The sequence below is a fragment of the Oryctolagus cuniculus genome, chromosome 1, assembly GCF_051225735.1.
Source record: "Oryctolagus cuniculus isolate XC-2025 breed Fujian yellow rabbit chromosome 1, ASM5122573v1, whole genome shotgun sequence".
In the NCBI taxonomy this organism is placed as follows: domain Eukaryota; kingdom Metazoa; phylum Chordata; class Mammalia; order Lagomorpha; family Leporidae; genus Oryctolagus; species Oryctolagus cuniculus.
In genome coordinates, this window is record NC_142867.1 from 218172977 (window position 1) to 218192131 (window position 19155).

A 19155-nucleotide genomic window follows, 5' to 3' on the forward strand; every position below is an offset into this window, starting at 1 on the left:
CTAATAGGAAAATAAACTCCATCAACCATGTGTACCTCCTGGGTCCGGGCTTTAATTCCGGGCAAAAAGAACAGAGAGACACAGGTGCCTGCACTCCGCAGGTTCACGGTGCGGAGTGCCGAGGGCTGCCCATGGGCTTGGCAGGACCACGGAAGTGTGTCTGCGTGTGCACATGTGTGTACACACGTGCATTCCCCTCCAACAGGATGCAAAGTGTAAGTTGCATTTCCACCAGGCCCCTTCAGAATCACTGCTCTCAGGATGCAAACCCCACTGTGTCAAGAACTGTAGGGTGCCCTGGCTTGATAAGCAGGCTCAGGGAGATACCAGCCTGCTTCAGAGGTCCATGGAAAATCATATTAAATGCTAAGTTTACTGGGGTACAAAAATTTTTTGAACCATGCCGAGTTTTTCCATGATAGGCTTTCTTCCCAGGAACATTTTGAAGGTGCCTCAGACGCTTGGATTTCAAAATTTTGCGTACCCGGTAAACAATGTGTAATTCCGTTTTCCACAGGTGTTTTGGAGGGCTCCCATATAAGCAGTGGGCTATAGGTTCTCTCAAGGGAGGAACGGGTGCTCCTGGAACAGGGGCGGGACAGTGGCTGGCAGGGACAGGTGCAGCAGGCGTTGCAGAAGGAGTAGCATGAGCCAGGGCCAGAGGCGGAGCGCCCAGGAGGTGGAGGAAATGTCCCAGGTTCCAAGGCCGGGTCCCCATGAGGATGCTCACCTCTGCATGGGGCCCGCCGGCGTGGTGCAGAGACTTCGGCAGCAGGCGCTCGGAGAAGCCACTTCCTGGCAGGCTGCTCTCACTGCTCTGGTGGGACGCCTCAGACTTGGCACCCAGAGCGGGGGACGATGGCACACCAGGGCCTAGAGTCGCCGTCCCAGCAGAGCCCAGGCCTGGCACGTGCCCTTCTCTGGCCATGGCTGTCTGTAGGCCTCGTGGCTTCAGGGACACCATCTGTTCCACGGGCTCCCTGACAGGGAAGGAGAGGTACCTGGTCCCAACACGAGCCAGACAGCCCCGACCTGGGGCTCAGCCTGTGCGGGGAGCCAGGCTGTCCAGGACATGAGCTCTGAAGTCAGATGCCCCTGGCTGCTCATCCTGGCTCTACCACCTGCCAGCTGTGTGACCTCAAGCAAGGCACTTCCCCTCCCTGCACCTCACTGCTGTCAACTGGAAAATGGAGATGCCCACCAAAGCTGCCCGTTACACCACAGCGGAAAGATGGGGAGAGAAGTGGGCTCAGGCAGCCCGGAGTCGGCCCTCCACCTTCCCTCTCTCAGCCACACCCACAAACTTCCCCCTCCCCAAATAGACAGTTGCCAACAGGAAGGCCAGGATTTTGTGCTAAAATAGAAACAAGCTTTGAAAATAAATACAAGAAACGTGAAAACAATACTACGTTCTAGATACATCCTGTGGCCTCCTGCAGGCTCTGGGCCGGAGGCCTGCTCACGCGCTCTGTCCTGCTCCCCCCTACCCCGCCCCTCTTCTTTTCAGAGGACCACCCAGGGAGGCATCAAAGATATGAGCAACTCCTCACTGTCATTAGAAGGCCACAGCTGGAGGACAATCGTGGTGTTCAGTGCACTGCATCTGCCCCTGTCCCACACCCCCAGGCCAGCTCCAGGGCTCTGGGGGACACACGCTCCACCCTGGGAGGCAGGCCAGGTGCTCCACACCTGAGCTGCCAAGGCCTAGCCAGCTTGCTCGGACAACCGTCGTCCCTCCAGTTTCAGAGTGGTGTGGACTTACTCAACGGGCGCCCCGTGACCTTTCTCAGCCTGTGCTGGGTGCTGCGTTCGGCACATCCTGTTGGCTTCGGCATTCCCTGGCACCAGAGCTGGCCCATCGACTTCCAGAGTGTGGCCTTCCTCCTCCTCTTCTTCCTCCTCCTCTTCCTCCATCCTCAAGACCTCTGAGAGAGACTTCACACTGAGGTTCCTGTAGAACACGCAGAAGGACATGCACCTCTGCCGGGTGGGAGCCGCAGAGACCCAGCCACTGGCTGCACACCCCAGCCCTCCACGGCGCAGGTGCTCACCGGTCCAGGAGGCCTTGGAAATCTTGCTCCATCTGCAGCTCCTTGCACCGCAGCAGGGCTGGGAGCTCTCTGGGCCTGTCCCCCACCTCACTGCTGCCAGAGGTCACCTCCACGTTCACGTGCAATGGTCCAGGGCCAGGGCCAGTGGCGGCAGACTGAGGCCAGAGAGGCAGAGGGGCAGAGACTCAGCAGGTACGCAGCCACCACCCTGACGCACCTGCCTCACGCCAGGCCCCTGCTGGGTGCTGAGGCCTTGCCCTCGCTAACACACAGCCCATCCACACTTCTGCAAAATGATCTTCAGTCCTGGCTGAGCGCTGAGCACTGAGCACCTCCTGTGTGCCAGTCACCATCCAGGCATCACTTCTCAAGCCCGCAAGCATGGATGCCTCCCTTCAACCCATTTGACGGACAGGAAATGGAGGCTCAGGTGATCTGCCCAAAGCCACAAAGAGCTGAGATTCGCACCCAGATCTCCTGCCATCAGCACCTCTCCTGTGCCCCTCCCTCTCCAATTCCAGCCTGGCTGCCCAGTACCTTAGCACCTTTCACTGCAGGAGCCCAGCGGCCCCTCAAAGCGACACACTCAGGAGATGCCGCCTGGTAGGGTTTGCCCATTACCTGGGCTGAGCACATTGTGGGGGAATTTTCCCCAAATCACGGGCCAGCAAGGCCTCCGTGGTCAGGGATGTCCCAGCCTCCCAACCCTCGCCGGACCCTGCCCCCCTAACAAGCGGAGTCATCGTCCTGCTCCGATCCTCCCCAGCGGGGACACAGGGACCTCAGCACTGCGCCTGGGTGGTCTTTGCACACTCAGTTTGCAAAAAGGAGATGGGGATCGTCTCTCGGGGGCTGCGATGAGCTGGAAGGACTTCTACAAAGCCCCTCCTGTGTGGTGCTCGCCTGGGCCGTCCATCTTTGAAGATGCCCCCCAAGCACCCAGCACGACAGGCTCGAAGCCGGAGGCCATTCCTGGTGCCCTCGTCTCTCACGGCCACTCCCGGAACAGTCAGCCGTGCTGCCACACCTGTCCCAAGCCCATGCACATCTCTCGCTGTGTCCTGCCTCCCCTCGCCCCGGCTCAGCTTGTTTCACCAGCAAACCAGCTTCCCTCGTCGCACTGGGAAGCCCAGAAGAGTTAAAGACCACACTCCCAACGTGATCTACAAACCCCTATGTCATGCAGCCCCTGCCCGCCTCTCCAGCCATTCTCAGATGGCTTTTCCCTTCATGCCCCACGTTCTAGCCACAGGGCCTTTGCACGAGCTGCTTTCCCAGCTGGAGTGGCTTTCTTCTTCTGCACTGAGTCATTTCACCCTACCTTCAGGTCTCATTTGAATATTCCTTTGACACGCCCCTCCCAAACACAGTCCTGGGGCCCCCTATTCTCTTTTCACAGAATCCCACCTTCCCCTTTCCGAGCACTGATCATGAAGCAACTGTGTACCGAGTTCAACCACACTGAAAACTCCAGGAGGGAAGAGGCCACTTCCCTCCCCTGTCCTCACACCTCCCTGATCCTACCATGCGTTGGGGTCCTGGCCTTGGTAAATACTTCATAAATATGCAAATCAGCAAAGACAGGAACAAATGAAGGAAGGCCCAGCCCAATATGGCTATGCAGAGGGGTACCTCCAGGAAGGCGGTCTCACTGTCTGGTGCGGGGGTCTGTCCCGGAGGGGTGGGCAGATGTCTGGGCTGGCGGGATGAGGGCATGGCTGGCGCAATGTCCGGCGCAATGTCCGGAGCTGAGTCGCACCCAGACGGCTCAGGGGCTTGCTGGGTCTGGTTCACGAGGTCCTTCAGCTCTTCCAGACGAGTTCCCAGATGGTAGATCTTCATTTCCAGCTCCCTGGGATGGGGCAAGGTCAGTGTTAGGAGCCCTGGGCGGCAGCCCCATCAGGCAGGTCTGGGAGGCCAGGTATCACAGCAGAGACCCAGGGGAGGCCTCAGCATTTGCATAATGGTAATGAACTCCAAACAAACAAGATGAAAGGAGACTGCACTGGGCATTGGGAGTCCTCGCCTGGGCTTTCCCTGGGCCACCCACAGGCTGCGGGACCTTAAGGAAACCGCATCCCCCTCTGGCCTCAGTTTCCCCACAACCCAACATGGGGCCTCAGCTCTTGTATCCAGAGTGTCTTCTCTCTGCAGTATGTCTGTCCAAAGAACACAATCTCAGTGTTCCAGTGGTCCACCATGTGGATGTGTCACTACCTGGGGGAGGATTTCTCTCTGCTTCTCTTGTGTGCGCATTATGAGGACCAAGTGACCCTCTCCAGGTGACAGAGGGAACCCGGGGGCCTGCTCCTTCCACCTCCCCCCAGCACGTACCTGCCAGGATCAAATTTCCCAGGTGTCCCCTCGGAGCCTGCAAGCTGCCGGGCCAGGTGCTGCGCCCTGCTGGCCTTCAGGTATTCCTCCTCCAGGGCCCTATGGGCAGCCTGTAGCCGCTGGAAGCCCTGAAACCAGACCAAGCCACACGACCTGAGTGCCCAGCCCCAGGTGCAGGCTCTGTTCCTGCAGACACAGCCCCATGAGAAGGCTTGGGGCAGGGAAAGTGGTGGTTGGGAGGGGGGATGGCACTCAGGGGCCCCTGAGTCACCAGGAGCCAGAGGCTGGGGGTTGGAAATCTCTGGAAGCTGCCTGTACTGGTGGGGCTCTCTGTCGTCAGACTGGCATGGCAAAGGCACCACTTAGGGCCTGGGCACCAGCTGTTCCTGGGTAAACAGACAAGGATTGCAAGGCACCATGACAGCTGCAGCGCAAAACACAGTATCCCTATGTTCCAGACAGACCTCACCCCTGGGAGATGCTGGGTCCTTAGCCTGGATTTGCAAAGTCAGTCATTCTCTTCCTGAATCCTTGTGAACTGCCAGGACAGATGGTGTCCCCCTTCACACTGTCAGTAACCACACCTAACACACTGGGCCTCAAGGCTGATGCCCTCTGCACTTCTTCATCTCACCTTCAGCACAATCCCAGTGAGGGGTCATTTACCATCTGAGTGCAAAATGATGAAACCAACACACAGAGAGGCTATGCAAGTTGGTGCCGAGTCAAGACTGGAACCCAGGTCCTAACAATGACGCTGGGCCTCCAGGGTTAACGTGACCACACGCAGTATGTGGCTAAAACCACAGGAAGTAGGGCCCTGTGCTCTGCTGGAAATCGTCCCTGTCCTTCCCAACTCTGACAGGGCACGTGGGGGCCAAGACATCCCAGTCAGGCCTGATCTGCCTGCAGGGAGGAAGAAGATGAAGGGCTTTACGTGATTTGTGATTCCATGGAAGGGACCAGAGCAGGTGAAGTGCAAGAAACCAGACTCAGAAAGACAAACACTGGGGCCGGCGCTGTGGCGTAGCGGGTAAAGCTGCCACCTGCAGTGCCTATGGGTGCTGGTTCAAGTCCTGACTGCTCCACTTCCGATCCAGCTCTCTGCCATAGAATAGAAAAGCAGTAGAAGATGGCCCAAGTGCTTGGGCCCCTGCATTCACAAGGGAGACCCAGAGGAAGCTCCTGGCTCCTGGCTTCAGATCAGCAGAGCTCCAGCCATTGCAGCCAATTGGGGAGTGAACCAGCAGATGGAAGACCTCTCTTTCTCTCTCTCTCTCTGCTTCTCCTCTCTGTGTAACACTGACTTTCAAATAAATAAATCTTAAAAAGAAAGAAAGAAAGAAAGAAAGAAAGAAAGAAAGAAAGAAAGAAAGACAGACAAACACTGCAGAGTCTCATGGGGATGTAAGAAAGCTGGATGGCCTGGGAGCAGGGGGCAGCACCGTGGGCCACAGAGGCCAGCAGGGGCAGAGGCGGGGGATAGGAGGTGGCTCACAGGGAGCAACACGGGATGAGAAAGGAGGAATCAGGAGCAGTGTTCTCCTGCACAGTAGGGCGGCCAGGCTCTGCAACGATGACTATATTTCAGAAAGAACTACAAGAGAGGAGACAGAAAGAAGCTGTCAATGTCGAAGCAGACGGACGTGCTAACCCCTGACGTGGTCACTACGCATTGCATACATGGTTGGAATCGTCACACCATGCGCCACAGACACGCACCACTGGTGTCAAGTAAGAATGCAAGAAAAGGCAGGGTGTTCATTTTCAAGGCCCCTGATGGCGCGTTTGCTGATGTGACACCCATCACCCACTGTGCAACTGGCAAGCATGTGTGCCATCCCCGCGACAGCACAGGAGAACACTGACGACGTTGCGTGTCTTTAGAAACTTCCCGTGCTGTGCCCCACCTTCTTAGCTCCTCTCCCGACCCTGCCGTGTCAGTGGGTCTCCCTGCCTGCCAGCTTCTGCCTGGGTCTGTGCAGAGGGAGGGACCTACAAGAGACCACAGTGTGGGAGGGGAGAGGCCTGGGGGTGGGGTCCGCTCAGACAGCTGCAGCTCCCTGGGCTCAAGGCCTGGTGGGTTCCCCGATGCCACCCCCAACTGTGATGACAGCCCCTTCCCCGACCCCTGCACTGCCAGCTCCGAGGTCTCCACCTGCTCCTCACTGGGATGCTGACTGATACATCAGGAATCTAAATTGGATGTACGGCTAGAGTTACCTGAAACTCCCAAGCCCAAAAGGAAGTAACAATCTCCTCTACTAGGCCCAACTTCCAAAGTCCTAGCAACCACTTTTTTTTTTTTTTTTTTTTTTTTTAAGATTTTTATTTATTTACTTGAAAGTCAGAGTTACAGAGAGGCAGAGGCAGAGGCAGAGAGAGAGGTCTTCTATCTGCTGGTTCACTCCCTGGATGGCTGCAATGGCCGGAGCTGAACCAATCTGAAGCCAGGAGCCAGGAGCTTCTTCCAGGTCTCCCATGTGGGTGCAGGGTTCCGAGAGCTGGGGTCATCTTCCACCACTTTCCCAGGTCATTAGCAGGCAGCTGGATTGGAAGTGGAGCAGTTAACTGGCGCTATACAAGCGCTGGCCCCTGCAACTACTTTTATAATGGGAAAAAAGACAGGGAGCTTTTCTGCTTGTTGCAAGGCAGTCTGAGCAATGGGAAGCACTCCCTGGCAGTGATCATGACCCTGGACTTGGGAGTCAGACCTGGCTACAGGTTCTGCTGCCCACAAGTTAGGAGGCTTTCAAAGCAGCTTTCTGGGTGTTAAGTTCCATCCTGGTTAAAGAAGATGATGACTGGGGCAGGTGCTGTGGCGTAGCAGGTAGAGTCACTGCCTGCGATGCCAGCATCCCACACAGGCTCTGGTTGGGGTCCTGGCTGCTCCACTTCCAATCCAGCTCCCAGCTAATGGCCTGGGAAAAGCAGTGAATTCCCAAGATACTTGGGTTCCTGCCACCCAGGTCCAAAACCTGGATGCAGCTCCTGGTTCCTGGCTTTGGCTTGGCTCAGCCCTAGCCATTGTGACCACCTGGGGAGTAAACCAGCAGGTAGAAGAGCGCACTCTCTCTCTCTCTCTCTCTCTGTAACTTTTTCAGATAAATGAATACATCTTAAAAAAATAATACGGTGGTGACGAGAACTGCCTCTGCAGGCTCATGGGGGTGATGGCAGCACCTGGGGCACCACCATGGCTTCATCGGCGGTAACTGCTGTGCTATCAGGATGGCTCCCCTGAGGGTGCTGAGCAGGAGCCGCTTGCTCTGAACACAGGCGCTGTGCGGGATTCTCCCCTCTGCCTCTTGCAGCAGAACCGGCTCCAGACACTCAGCTATGGGAGACGGGCCATCTCCCGACTTGGGCCGTACCTTGAGCTGGTTCCGGGGCGTGAGCTGGCCTGCCTGCATCAGCCCTTCGAAGGAGTCCACCTGGACATTGGGAGGGGAAGGAAAAAGGCTCCATTAATGCAGACCCTGAAGATGAACCTTGCACAGCCCCCACTCTCAGCCACATTCCTGCTTTGGCACAAACCACTGGGTCTGGCCTTGGAAGACAGGCTTTCTACCATGCACAGATTCCACTGCTGGCCTCAGCCAGAGCAGCCTTAGAGAAAACCCTGGTGGAATCTGCAGGTGTTCACAGACAACAAAGTACACTTATGCACGTGTATGAAGACCTGCAACACCAGGATACGGCTGTGTGTGTGTGGAGGGCAGGCAGGGGTGGGGGGGCAGGGGAGCAGGAAACAGCCTAAATGCCTGTCCATGGAACAGCAGGAGGAAGGTACATGTGGATGCTCTGCTGTGTAAGTACCCCCTAGACCTGTTTTTCAGGGTCAAAGCCAGGTACATGGTTTGCTACCATTTGTATCAAATACATAGGGAATCACAAAGGAAGGTGCGAATGCATTTTCCTGTACGATTGTCCCTTAGTATGCATAGGGGATTGATTCTAGGACCTCTCTCCACCTCAAGGACACCAAGTCCCTTATGGAAATGGCGTAGCTGGGCCTGGTGTCGCATCCAGTTAAGCCGCCGCTTGCTATAGCAGCATCCACTAACAGAGCGCTGGTTCGAGGCCTGGCTGCTCCGCTTCCGACTCAGCTCCCTGCCAATGTCCCCGGGAAGGTGGTGGAGGATGGCTTAATGCTTGGGCCCCAGCCACCAATGTGAGAGACCCAGGTTGTGTTCCTATCGCCTGGCTTTGGCCTGGCCCAGCCCAGCTGCTGCAGTCCTTTGGGGAATGAACCAGTGGGCAGAAGACACGTTTCTTTCTGTCTCTGTCCCTTTCTCTGTCATTCTGTCTTTCAAAACTAAATCTTTAAAAAAAAAAATGGTTTGCATTTGTACATGACCTATATAGACATCTCATATATTTTAAGTCACTTCTAGAATATTTATGATATCTAATGCAATGTAAGGAGTCATTCTAATGTACTGTTTAGGAACAATGACAAGGAAAAAAAAGCCTGACCATTTCCAGCACAGACACAGCTTTCTAAAAAACATTTTTCACCCGTGGTTGGTTGCATGCACAGATGCAGAGTCGTGGATAGGGAGGGCAGACTGCAGAGGCCAGACTATTTCTAGGAGGACTCCAGGGGATGAGCCCTGGGTGGCTGGCAGACAGTGACAGAGGGGGATTTTCTACGGTATGGTCTTTACCTCCGCTGAACTTGGAACCATGTGATTTCAGAATAAATAAATACCCCCAAATCCATATTCCAGTTTGGGGCATTAAATGAGCCGAGGCACAACACAGCGTACGTGCCATCGCTTCCACGGGTGCGCGTGTGTGCCCTGCAGAGGTTCTCGTGGGTAGGAGGGAAGTCTGACTTTCCACTGCAAATGGCCTTCGCACTGTGTGATGGTCTTTGCTACATGCGTCTTTTGCCTTTCTAAAACATTGCTTTTTTAAGATTTGTTTATTTATTTGAAAGGCAGAGTTATAGAGAGGCTGAGGCAGAGAGAGAGAGAGAGAGAGAGAGAGAGAGAGAGAGAGAGAGGTCTTCCATTCACTGGTTCACTCCCCAAGTGGCCACAACAACCGGAGCTGCCCCGATCTGAAACCAGGAGCCGGGAGCTTCTTCCGGGTCTCCTGGCCTTGGCCTGACCCTGCTCCAAATGTTGTGGTAATCTGTGGAGTGACTGGGGCCATCTTCCACTGCTTTCCCAGCCTGTAGCAGAGAGCTATATTGGAAGTGGAGCAGCCGGGACTCGAACTGCAGGCGGCGGCTTTACCCGCTACGCCACAGCGGTGGCCCCTCTAAAAAATTCTTAATTAAAAAATAGGCAAGGACCAACTTTTTAAAATCTAATTTACTTCCCTAACATAAAGTGACTGGCTCTCATATAAATAAATATTTGAAAAGGAAATCAGGAAAAGGAACGAAGTACTTGTCCATGCTATCCTAACCTGGATTAAAACCTTTGAAAAACCTCATGGTGAGGGTGAGGGAAAGGCATCAGAGAGAAAAACACAAATGCTGAATGAATCCACTGACGCATCCATGAAGACAGAAAGTAGGTGAGCAGCTGGCAGGAGCTGGGGGACGCGGAGTGGGGTGTGACATAAACCGCACGGGGTTTTTCCCTGGGTGATGAAGAGGTTGTAGAACTGGGTGTGGGGACCAGTGCAGGGGCGTGGTGAACTGAGCTGCTGCCCACGACACCAGCAATCCCATATCAAGCACCACTTCAAGTCCCAGCTGTGGTGCTTCTGCTCCACTCCCTGCTAATGCACCCGGAAGGCAGTGGGTAGTGGCTCAAGTACTTGGGCCCCTGCTACCCAGGTGGGAGACCAGGATGGAGTTCTGGGACTCTGGCTTCAGACCAGCCCAGCCCTGGCTGTTGAAGCCATTTGGGGCGTGAAGCAGCAGGTAGAAGATCTCTCTCACTCTGCCTTTCAAATAGTATTATTATTATTCAAATATTATCATTTTATTTATTTATTTGATTTGATTATGATGATAGCTGTACAACTGTGAATACAGTAAAAGCCACCAAAATACACATTTCAAATGAGTGAATTGTATGGTATGTGAATTACAGCTCAACAAAGTTGATACCAAAAAGAGAAGCAAAGCATGGTGGCGCTCTCTGAAGGAATTGCACCATGGACACAGTGGTGCATGTAACAGTTGCATTTCCCTTTTTGCACTGGCAACTAAGACACTCAAAGCCCAGTGTGTGAGTGCGGTCCCAGAGAACACTGTGTTGGCTCACTTCACACTAAGTTTAGTTCTTCTGCCTTTACTTCCCCCGCCCTAGTTTCTTCACTTCCGCTTTCAGAAAGCAGCAAAACATAATGTTTGTCCAATCTGCTTTAGGGCACGTTTGTAACAGGGCCAAGAGTGCAGATGTAAATAGACCTGCCCACAATTTACAGTCACTTGGAACTGTTATGAAAATGCCCCGGTCCAGGGCCGGTGCTGGGGCGCAGTAGGTTAAGCCTCTGCCTGCAGCACTGGTATCCCATAGGGGTGCCGGTTTGTGTCCCGGCTGCTCTGCTTCTGATCCAGTTCCCTGCTAATGCCCTGGAAAACAGTGGAAGATGGCTTAAGTGCTTGGGGCCCTTGCACCAGCATGGGAGACTCAGAAGAAACTCCTGGCTCCTGGCTTCAGATCAGCCCAGCTCTGGCCTGTGTGGATGGAAGACCTTTCTCTCTGTCTCTCTGTCTATAACTCTGCCTCTCAAATAAATAAATACAATCTTAAAAAAGAAAGCAAAGAGCACGCCACGCCCTGTGAGAAGTAACGGAGAACTGACTTCCACACTGACAGGAACTGAGAAAGTGAGGTGACTCATCCCGGAGGGGACAGGCAGAGTGGAGGTCCCCCTGCCAGAATCCTGGAAAGGCCGAGCCTCCCAGGAGGCCAAACGGGACAGCCTTTCAAGCCCAGCTGAAGGATTTCTGATGAGACCAAAAAGGGGGCGAAACCCAGCGCGGGGGCTGCGTGGGAACAACCGGTGGGAGGGTCACGTTTCCCGAAGGCCACGTTCACTCGGCACAGACAGAGCACGCGGGGGTCTCGCGGGCGGTCTCAGAGGTCCTGCCCTCTGCAGGTGAGTTCAGTCCTGCTGGGGTGCACCTGCGGTTCCACTCACCTGGGCCAGGATCCGATGGGCCTGAGAAGCCAGTGCCTCGGTCCACTCCGCAGGGGGCTGCTCCGGGGCGATGGCCTGGTCTTCTGGGAGCCAGCCTGGGGTGGGCAGGCTGGGGGGCAAGGAGGCACCCAGGTCTCCTCGAGCCATCGGCCACCCTGTAACACACAAGTGTTGAACACTGGGGCCCCAGACAGCTGTTGTGGAGGCTCCAGGCACCACTGCCATCCACAAGCCACAGCTCAGCCGTCTTGCATGCGTGAATAATGAGGTGCAGATGCGCCCTGGTTGGCACAGCTGGAAGGAGTGGAGCCATGCCAGGCCTCTGGGTTTCCAGCCAATGGGATGGGCCTTAACTCAGGAGACGTGGGGTCAAGTCCCCATCCCTCCCCAACACAGCTACGTGACCTTCACCGTGTCCTCACCTCTCTGAGCCCTGGTCTCTGTGACTGTCACTGGGGCAGCAATGGTGCCCATCTCACCAGGCTGACACCCCAGTGCAGGGCCTGGCCCCTGCGTGGACTCTCCAAGGCCGGGCGTCTTTGTCGTGCAACTCACTCAAGATGGCTAAGATGGCACATGCCAGGGCCGGGGCTGCAGGTCAGCGGTACACTTGGCAGATCGCCAGGTGACCCCAGGTCAGAGGGCTCAGGGAGGGGCCTCGCCTAGCTCCGTCCCCTGCCCGAAGCTAGTGCTGTCCCCAGGGCGAACCAGGGCCCCTCAGAGCAGATCCACAGGCGGGAGGTGCCCCCCAGCCACACACCCCTCCCAGACTCACCTGAGGCCTCCGAGCTCTGGGGCTCTGTGGCGGGGGCTGGCCACCACTGTGCTGAGCGGGGCTGCGGAATGGTGAAGGACAAGGCCTGGGCCCCCTGCACCGGCCTCCCCTTGTGCTGGGTGCTGTGGCTGGGCTGGGGAGGGTCCCAGTACAGGTTCACCTGTGTGGAAGAGCAAAGGCAGGGCCTAGTCAGAGGCGGGCACACCCCACCAGAAAGGCCACAGCGCCACCTCCACTAGGGAGCTCAGCAAACACGCGGGCAACAGTGACTACCCTGTCCTGGGGCCCGTGGGCGGGGGCTGACCTGAAGGGGAGGCAGGGCAGGGGCCGTCATCCCCATTTTATACATGAAGAAACTGAGACTCAGAGAGCTTACGGCACCTACTCAACATCTCCAGCTGGGGACTCAATTCAGCCTCAAAATCTACAGTTCGGGGGCTGGCGCTGTGGTGTAGCAGGTAAAGCTGTCACCTGCAGTGCCGACATCCATATGGGCGCCGGTTTTAGTCCCGGCTGCTCCACTTTGATCCAGCTCTCTGCTGTGGCCTGGGAAAGCAGTAGAAGATGCCCCAAGTCCTTGGGCCCCTGTACCCGTGTGGGAGACTTGGAAGAAGCTCCTGGCTCTTGGCTTCCGATCAGCCCAACTCTGGCTGTTGTGGCCAATTGGGGAGTGAACCAGTGGACGGAAGACCTCTCTCTCCCTCTGCCTCTCCTCTCTCTCTGTGCAACTCTATCTCTCAAGTAAATAAACAAAAATCTTTAAAAAAAAAAATCTACAGTTGGCCAATGACTTCTACTAACAATAATGGTTACAGTATAATTATAACAGAATGACTATACAACACTCATCACACAATTATTATGAAACTGTAAACATTTCCAACCATTTTATCATATTGGTAATATTGTAATATAATATTGATAATAGCAACTAATGGATGAATGAGCCACCAAGTAAACCAACAAATCCCTCCCTCCCTGGTAGCAAAGCTCCGTCATTTGAGGATGGATTTTTTTTTTAAATTACTTATTTATTTATTTGAAAGGCAGAGTTATAGAGAGAGAGGTAGAGACAAAGAGAGATTTTCTATCTGGTGGTTTACTCCCCAAATGACTAGAACAGTTGGGACTGGGCCAGGTCAAAGCTGGGAGCCTGGAACTCCACCCAGGTCTCCCATCTGGGTGGCAGGGCCCCAAGCATGTGGGCCATCTTCTGCTGCTTTCTCAGGTGCACTAGCAGGAAGCGGGATCAGAAGTGGAGCAGCAGGGACTCCAACTGGAGCTCATGTTGGATGCAGGTGCTGGGGGCGGTGGCTTAACCCCATGTACCACAACGCAGGTGCCCAGGGAATGGACTTAATTTGTCAAACAGCCCAGGTTGGGAGGGAGAAGTCTGGAGTCAGGCAGATGACCAGGAAAGACCCTTTGGAGCTCACACGGGGAAGCTGGCTTGGAGCTGAGCTTACAAAGTGATGGTCTGGGGTTGTGACTGAGGCTTAGTGGGCACAGCCATGGCTATAGGTTGATGTTTCCACATGGCAGAAGCACAGGTGAGGAGTGGTGACGGACGTTGGATGGCCCACAGAGGTGGAAATATTCACAACCTGGCCCTTCGCAGACAAAGCTTGCCAAGCCTGGCTCAGCATCCAGGCTCAGCTGGCCTGGGTTCATGTCCAGGCTCTGCCACTGCACACCTCTGAGTCCTAGGGTAGCTGACTTATTTATCATTAGCTGGCTGCTGGTCTACTTTCCAAATGCCTGGGCTGGGCCAGGCCGAGGTCAAGAGCTGGGAACTCAATCCAGGTCTCCCAGGCGGGTGGCAGGAACCCACTGCTGCCTCCCAGGGTCCTCATTAGCAGGAGGCTGGAGTCAGGAGCCAGAGTCCAGGCACTTCAATATGCAACAGGGGCGTCTTAACCGCTAGGCCAAACACTTGTCCCGGAGCAGCTGATCTGGCTAACCTCTGTGTGCACAAGGTAAATGCTCAGTAAATCTCAGTTGCCAACTCCGCATTCATCACCATCACCACCACCACCATCATCATTACCATTACCAGCACCAATATCTCTGCGGCCATCGCCATCATCACCATCACCATGGAGTCTGTGGTACCTCGGTGGGACCTGCTCCTCAGGGGGTCAGGTGGATCCTCTTAACTGTCCCCTACAGCCCCGAGGTGGGGAATGGGCAGCTTAGGGTGGGCCTGCTGGAGGCGGCTCCCTGGCACCTGGCCAAGCAGTACTTCCTGTTCAAGCTGAGCTCTGATTCCCAGCTGTGGCAGAAAACCCTACCCCGGCACGCCCGGGCCCCCGCCACTCCCCCTCTCAGGCCCAGCCTGGCTAGATGAGAACAAAGCTGGATTTTAATAATCCCCCCACCATCTGCTCTGAGGCCTGCCTGCCTGTGGGGCTCGCCACCAGCATCCTCTCCCCAAGAGGTGACCTGAATCCTGGGGAGCCTTCCCCAGCCCTCCCTGGGGCCCAGGTGGGGAGCACCAGGAAACCCGCAGCTCCCAGGCCAGGCGGCGCCTGGGGAAGCCCCTTTGTTGGAGGAATCCAGGAGGGGCTTAGAGCAGAGAGGCCCAAAGCCTGCAGCTGTCCAGGACTTGAGATGGGGCGGGGTTTCGGGTGGCAACTGCCCTTTGAGGATGCGGCCTGGCCTCCCAAGACCTGTCCCCTGGACACAGCCAGACCCACCCCAGGGAGCTGGGGGGGTCCCCTCCGAAGCCAGGGTGTTCCCGGCGGTACTCCCAGAGGGAGACATTGGCAAGGTGGTGGGTCAGGGAGTGTGGGGAACAAAGGGTTAAACAGATGACTGTTCTCTGCACAGATGGATTTCTCACAGCCTTCAGAATGCTAATGGCCTTGATGAATGGGGCGGGAGGGGCAGGGTGGGGGGAGCAGGAGTCCTTCCCTCAGCTCCTTTGAACACAGGAACCCCCACCCCCACCCCCACGGGGGCATCTGGACCAGCCAGCAGCCATCAGAACACACTTTGGAAAAGATGGCTTTGATTCCCCCTCTGACCCAGTAATTCTTTCTAGGGTAATATTTGGTCACCTCAGCCCTTCTGCAGGCCCCTGAAGCCCAGACCGGGGACAGGGCTGGGTGGAGGTGGCAACAGGACAGTGAGATCACCATGCATGCTGGCCAGAGGCCAGGCAGAGAACAGAGCCCACCACTGATGCCTGACTCGCCAGGCTCCCTGCCCCACGCCTCCCAGCTGCCCAGCCGGGCTCCCTGGTCCTGCCCCAACCCAGCGGCTCCAGATCCATTGGGGCTGCCCAGCCAGGCCTTGGCACTCCCTTCTCAGCCTCCCGAGACACAGATCCTGCAGTTATCTGCTCCTGGTCTGCCAGGGATGTGGGCACTGGGGCTCCATTGCAGGGTTCGAAGTCCAGCTGTGGCACCGACTCACTCAGTGATCGTGGGCCAGTTACTTAGCCTGTCCGTGCCTCAGCTTCCCCAGCTGTAAACGACTTGGGAGAACCGGCAACAAGCACCACCCACTCGTGTTCTTGGGATTTCCACGCCAGGGCTTGCCCACCGGGGCAGGAGTCAGGCAGATGGGGGCTTAAGTCCCAACTTGCCCCTGACACCAGCTGTGCCATGTTGAGCAAACCACTCCACCTGGCTGGGCCACAGTCGAGAGGGTTGGATGCAAAGACCCTAAGCCTGGGGCTTGGCCCTCTGAGTGGCTTAGGAATGTCCATCTCCTTCCCATGGATCCTCACCTGCTGCTGCCCTCCTACCTGCTGGGCCTGGCCGCCCCCACTCTGGCTCCCTCCCACACAGGTTCAGGCTCCCCACGGGGGCTCTGAGCATAGCTAAGGGGCTTGGCAGGTCCCGGCAGAGACAGGACTGTCTCATGTCCTGGGCTCCCTGACCAGGGCTCTGAGCGGGACACTATCTTGGGGTCTCCTGCACCGAGGTGTCCAGAGCCCACCCCAGGCAGAGGGCAGAACCACAGCTGGCCTAGACCATCCTGGACCTGGGGCTCCGTTTTCTCCTCTGCATGCTGGGACCACAGCGCCGCCCCCTAGACACCCCAGGGGCAGCTGGGAGATGGGGGAGAGGAGGCCCTGCCTCTGGACCGTGCCCAGCCTCGTCCTGAGGGCACCTGCAGGCCACAGAGTCATCTTTCCAGAAAAGCAGGAGAGGGGGGCTGAGCCCTTTCCGGCCCCTCCTACCTTCCCTCCTGTGACCCCTTGCACTCAAGCTGGGTCTGGGTTCCAGCCGGGCCGGGGTGAGAAGGGCTCTATGTCCCCCTGTTCAGGGGAGCAGCTACGAGGGGAGACCCCACAGCTGTGCTCCCCATGTCCACCCTGCCCAGCTGTTCCTTACCCTGGACACCCTGGGCATGCAATGGCATTGCAATGCTCAAGTTTCCTAACTGCACGTGCCAGGTGCATGGCCTCCATAGACACTGACCCTCTCCCTAGACCACCCCGTGACCTGTGGCAGCCTCCAGCCCCACTGGGGCCCCAGGTTCTCCATTTGCAAAGTGGGAGAGCCAGGTGCCTTCTTGGAACTTCCAGGAGTCCACGGGCCTGAACAGGTGGTTTCTCCACAGAGGACGACCTCACCTCGGCGCCCCCTCCAATCCCCCCTGGATGTGGCCCAGCTGCTCAGAGACCTGGAAGGAGTCTTAAGACATTGGCCTCCAGGAGGAGGGTGTGAATAATCCCCCCTTTTACAGATGTGTATGATGCTGGGGTGGCTGGGAACCAACTCCAGACTCCCTTCTGCTGTCTCGCCATGACCACTGGTGCCCACGTGTCCCAGAAGTGCCTCTCAACACTGAGAGCAGCGTGGCAGGGGGTAGCGGTCCTGCTGCATGACAGGGCCAGGCCTCTGCAGAGGCTGGGGGCTGAGTCTGGGGAGGGGGCATCTCTGCACCAACGCTGCCACCTGCCACCCCTCCTCCGCTGCCGCCTGGTGGGGCCACAGGGACTATGAGGAAAGCAGGAAGCCACGAGGGGCCGCAACAGGTCCCACTTCCTGCCTCCCCCAGAAAAGCGGAAGGTGCAAATTCACAGCCTCCTGCAAAGCCGGTGGGGGCTGGGTGGCATGGGGAAGCTGCCCTCTGGGGGCATGCATCTCCCTCCACTCTATCTCAGCCACACTTGCGTCAGGGCCTGGGGAGAGGCTGTGGGTGAAGACGGGGGACGGAGAAAGGCCAAGATGTGATCCAGGAAGAATCAGGCCAGGAACCAAGCACCAGAAGCTGAGCAGACTATTTTGGCTACTGCCTTGAGGCTCAGAGAGCCCAAGTGACTGCCTTAAGGTCGCCCAGCTGGTTAGTAACGGAGGCGGGAGCCGAGCACAGGTAGGGTCACTCCAGAGCCCGTCTAGAAGGAAACAGCTTCCTGTGATAGTCTGCACTCTGGCATTCAAGGATTTCAAGGCTCATCAGCGGCAAGGAAGACTGAGCCCACACAGAGCATTGCCAATGCATGGAACAAAGCCCGGGGTTCCACTGCCTCCAGGGTCTCGGAGGGCGCGGGAGGCAGTGGCCTCCTCTGGGGCTGTGGGCCCTCCCCCCAGCCTCGTACCTTGGCCCCGAGGCGCAGCTGGTCGATGGTGTTCTCGGCCTCTGCATACTTGGTGAGTAGCTTGTGGTAGTCCTCCTGTGGGAAGAGGGCCGCACGGTCACCGCCCCGGCACACGGCACCCGGCTCTGCAGGTGCAGCCCTATCCGTGAGGCTTCTGGGTTCTTCTGAGCAGACAGCCTCAGATCCTGTGCGCTACTGACCCCCAAGTCCAAATCCCGCACACCGGGCAGCAGAGGGGGTGCTGCTGTTCCCACCTCTGAGTCCGGCACGCGGGGCTCGGGCTGCCGCTACTCCCTCACTCGTGCAGGTTCTCTGCCCACCTGTGGGGAAGGCCTAACCCCACCTCCCCCAGAGCTGTGGTCATGCGTGCTTAAGGTCCGGCTGAGGGACTCCTCCAAGAGTCGTTTGGGAGAGCGAACCGTGACTTCAAAGCCACGGTCCCTGCGTCTCAGAACTCACCTTCGACACTCGTCACTGGACCCCTTCGCGAGGGAAACGACCCAGGGCTCTGAAAACGAGTAACTAAAAGGGCAGAATCTAGCTTTGCTCTACTCCTTCCCATTCGAACAGGACCTTGGTGACTCCACAGCTGCTGAGGGCAATTTCTACTGCTCAGAAGAGTCCCATCAATGAATGCGGCACCACCATTTAAGTCACCCCCAGTGAAGGGCTGGTTCAAGACACAGCAGCAGGGACTGCGGGCGTCTTAACAGGTGTCCTAGACTCTGAAGACAGCAGACAGCCACGGGTGATGTGCCCTGGCCCCACAGAGGTCACAGCCTGGAGCGGCGCCAGTCTCCCAAAGCAGGTGCCCGCGACCTGGAAAAGCCACTCCCTCTAAATCTGCCAGTGACAGGAGAAAGGGAAGGCAGTGGACACAGGCAGAGATGTGCCGGGTGATGACAACAAAACCCAGGACAGGAGGTGGACAGCTGGGCTCCTCGATGGGAAATTATGAGCAAGGAGGGAGAGGCAAGGAAAGATGTCTGGGTAAACAGAGACTTGACAACAAAATGCAAAACCAGGAACAGCAACAGGGGGAGGAGAGACTTGAAAAGCACACGGACCCACTGCACTCTACGGGATTCGGAGTCCAACAGGCTGCAAGAAGTCACCTACGAGACACAGGGACAGACTTGGGTGCCGACCGGCATTTGATAATACTAAGAGAGTGGTGTTGACTTCCAGGTGTGATAACAGTTAGGTTTTGAAATGGTTATTATCTCTGGACTTTGATGCACTAGAATATGTTTGGGTAAACTGATGGGCTGCCTGAAGTGGGGTACAGGTCAGGCCACAGGTCCAGGAGCTGCCAACAGCGACACTGG

General features: G+C 56.6%; 1 protein-coding gene across 3 annotated transcripts in view; it reads right to left on the reverse strand.

Moving 5' to 3' along the window:
* AKNA (AT-hook transcription factor) overlaps nt 1-19155 on the reverse strand; it is a 55719-nt gene that overhangs the window by 16125 nt on the left and 20439 nt on the right. For all 3 annotated transcript variants that reach the window (XM_008273396.5, XM_089319734.1, XM_008273397.5), the window contains exons 4-12: nt 17828-17902; nt 12274-12433; nt 11499-11653; nt 7760-7819; nt 4386-4513; nt 3684-3903; nt 2052-2206; nt 1763-1951; nt 731-980 (exon numbers count right to left, since the gene is read on the reverse strand). In XM_008273396.5, the coding sequence (XP_008271618.3) occupies nt 731-980; nt 1763-1951; nt 2052-2206; nt 3684-3903; nt 4386-4513; nt 7760-7819; nt 11499-11653; nt 12274-12433; nt 17828-17902 (1392 nt within the window). The remainder of the gene's footprint in view (nt 1-730; nt 981-1762; nt 1952-2051; nt 2207-3683; nt 3904-4385; nt 4514-7759; nt 7820-11498; nt 11654-12273; nt 12434-17827; nt 17903-19155) is intronic.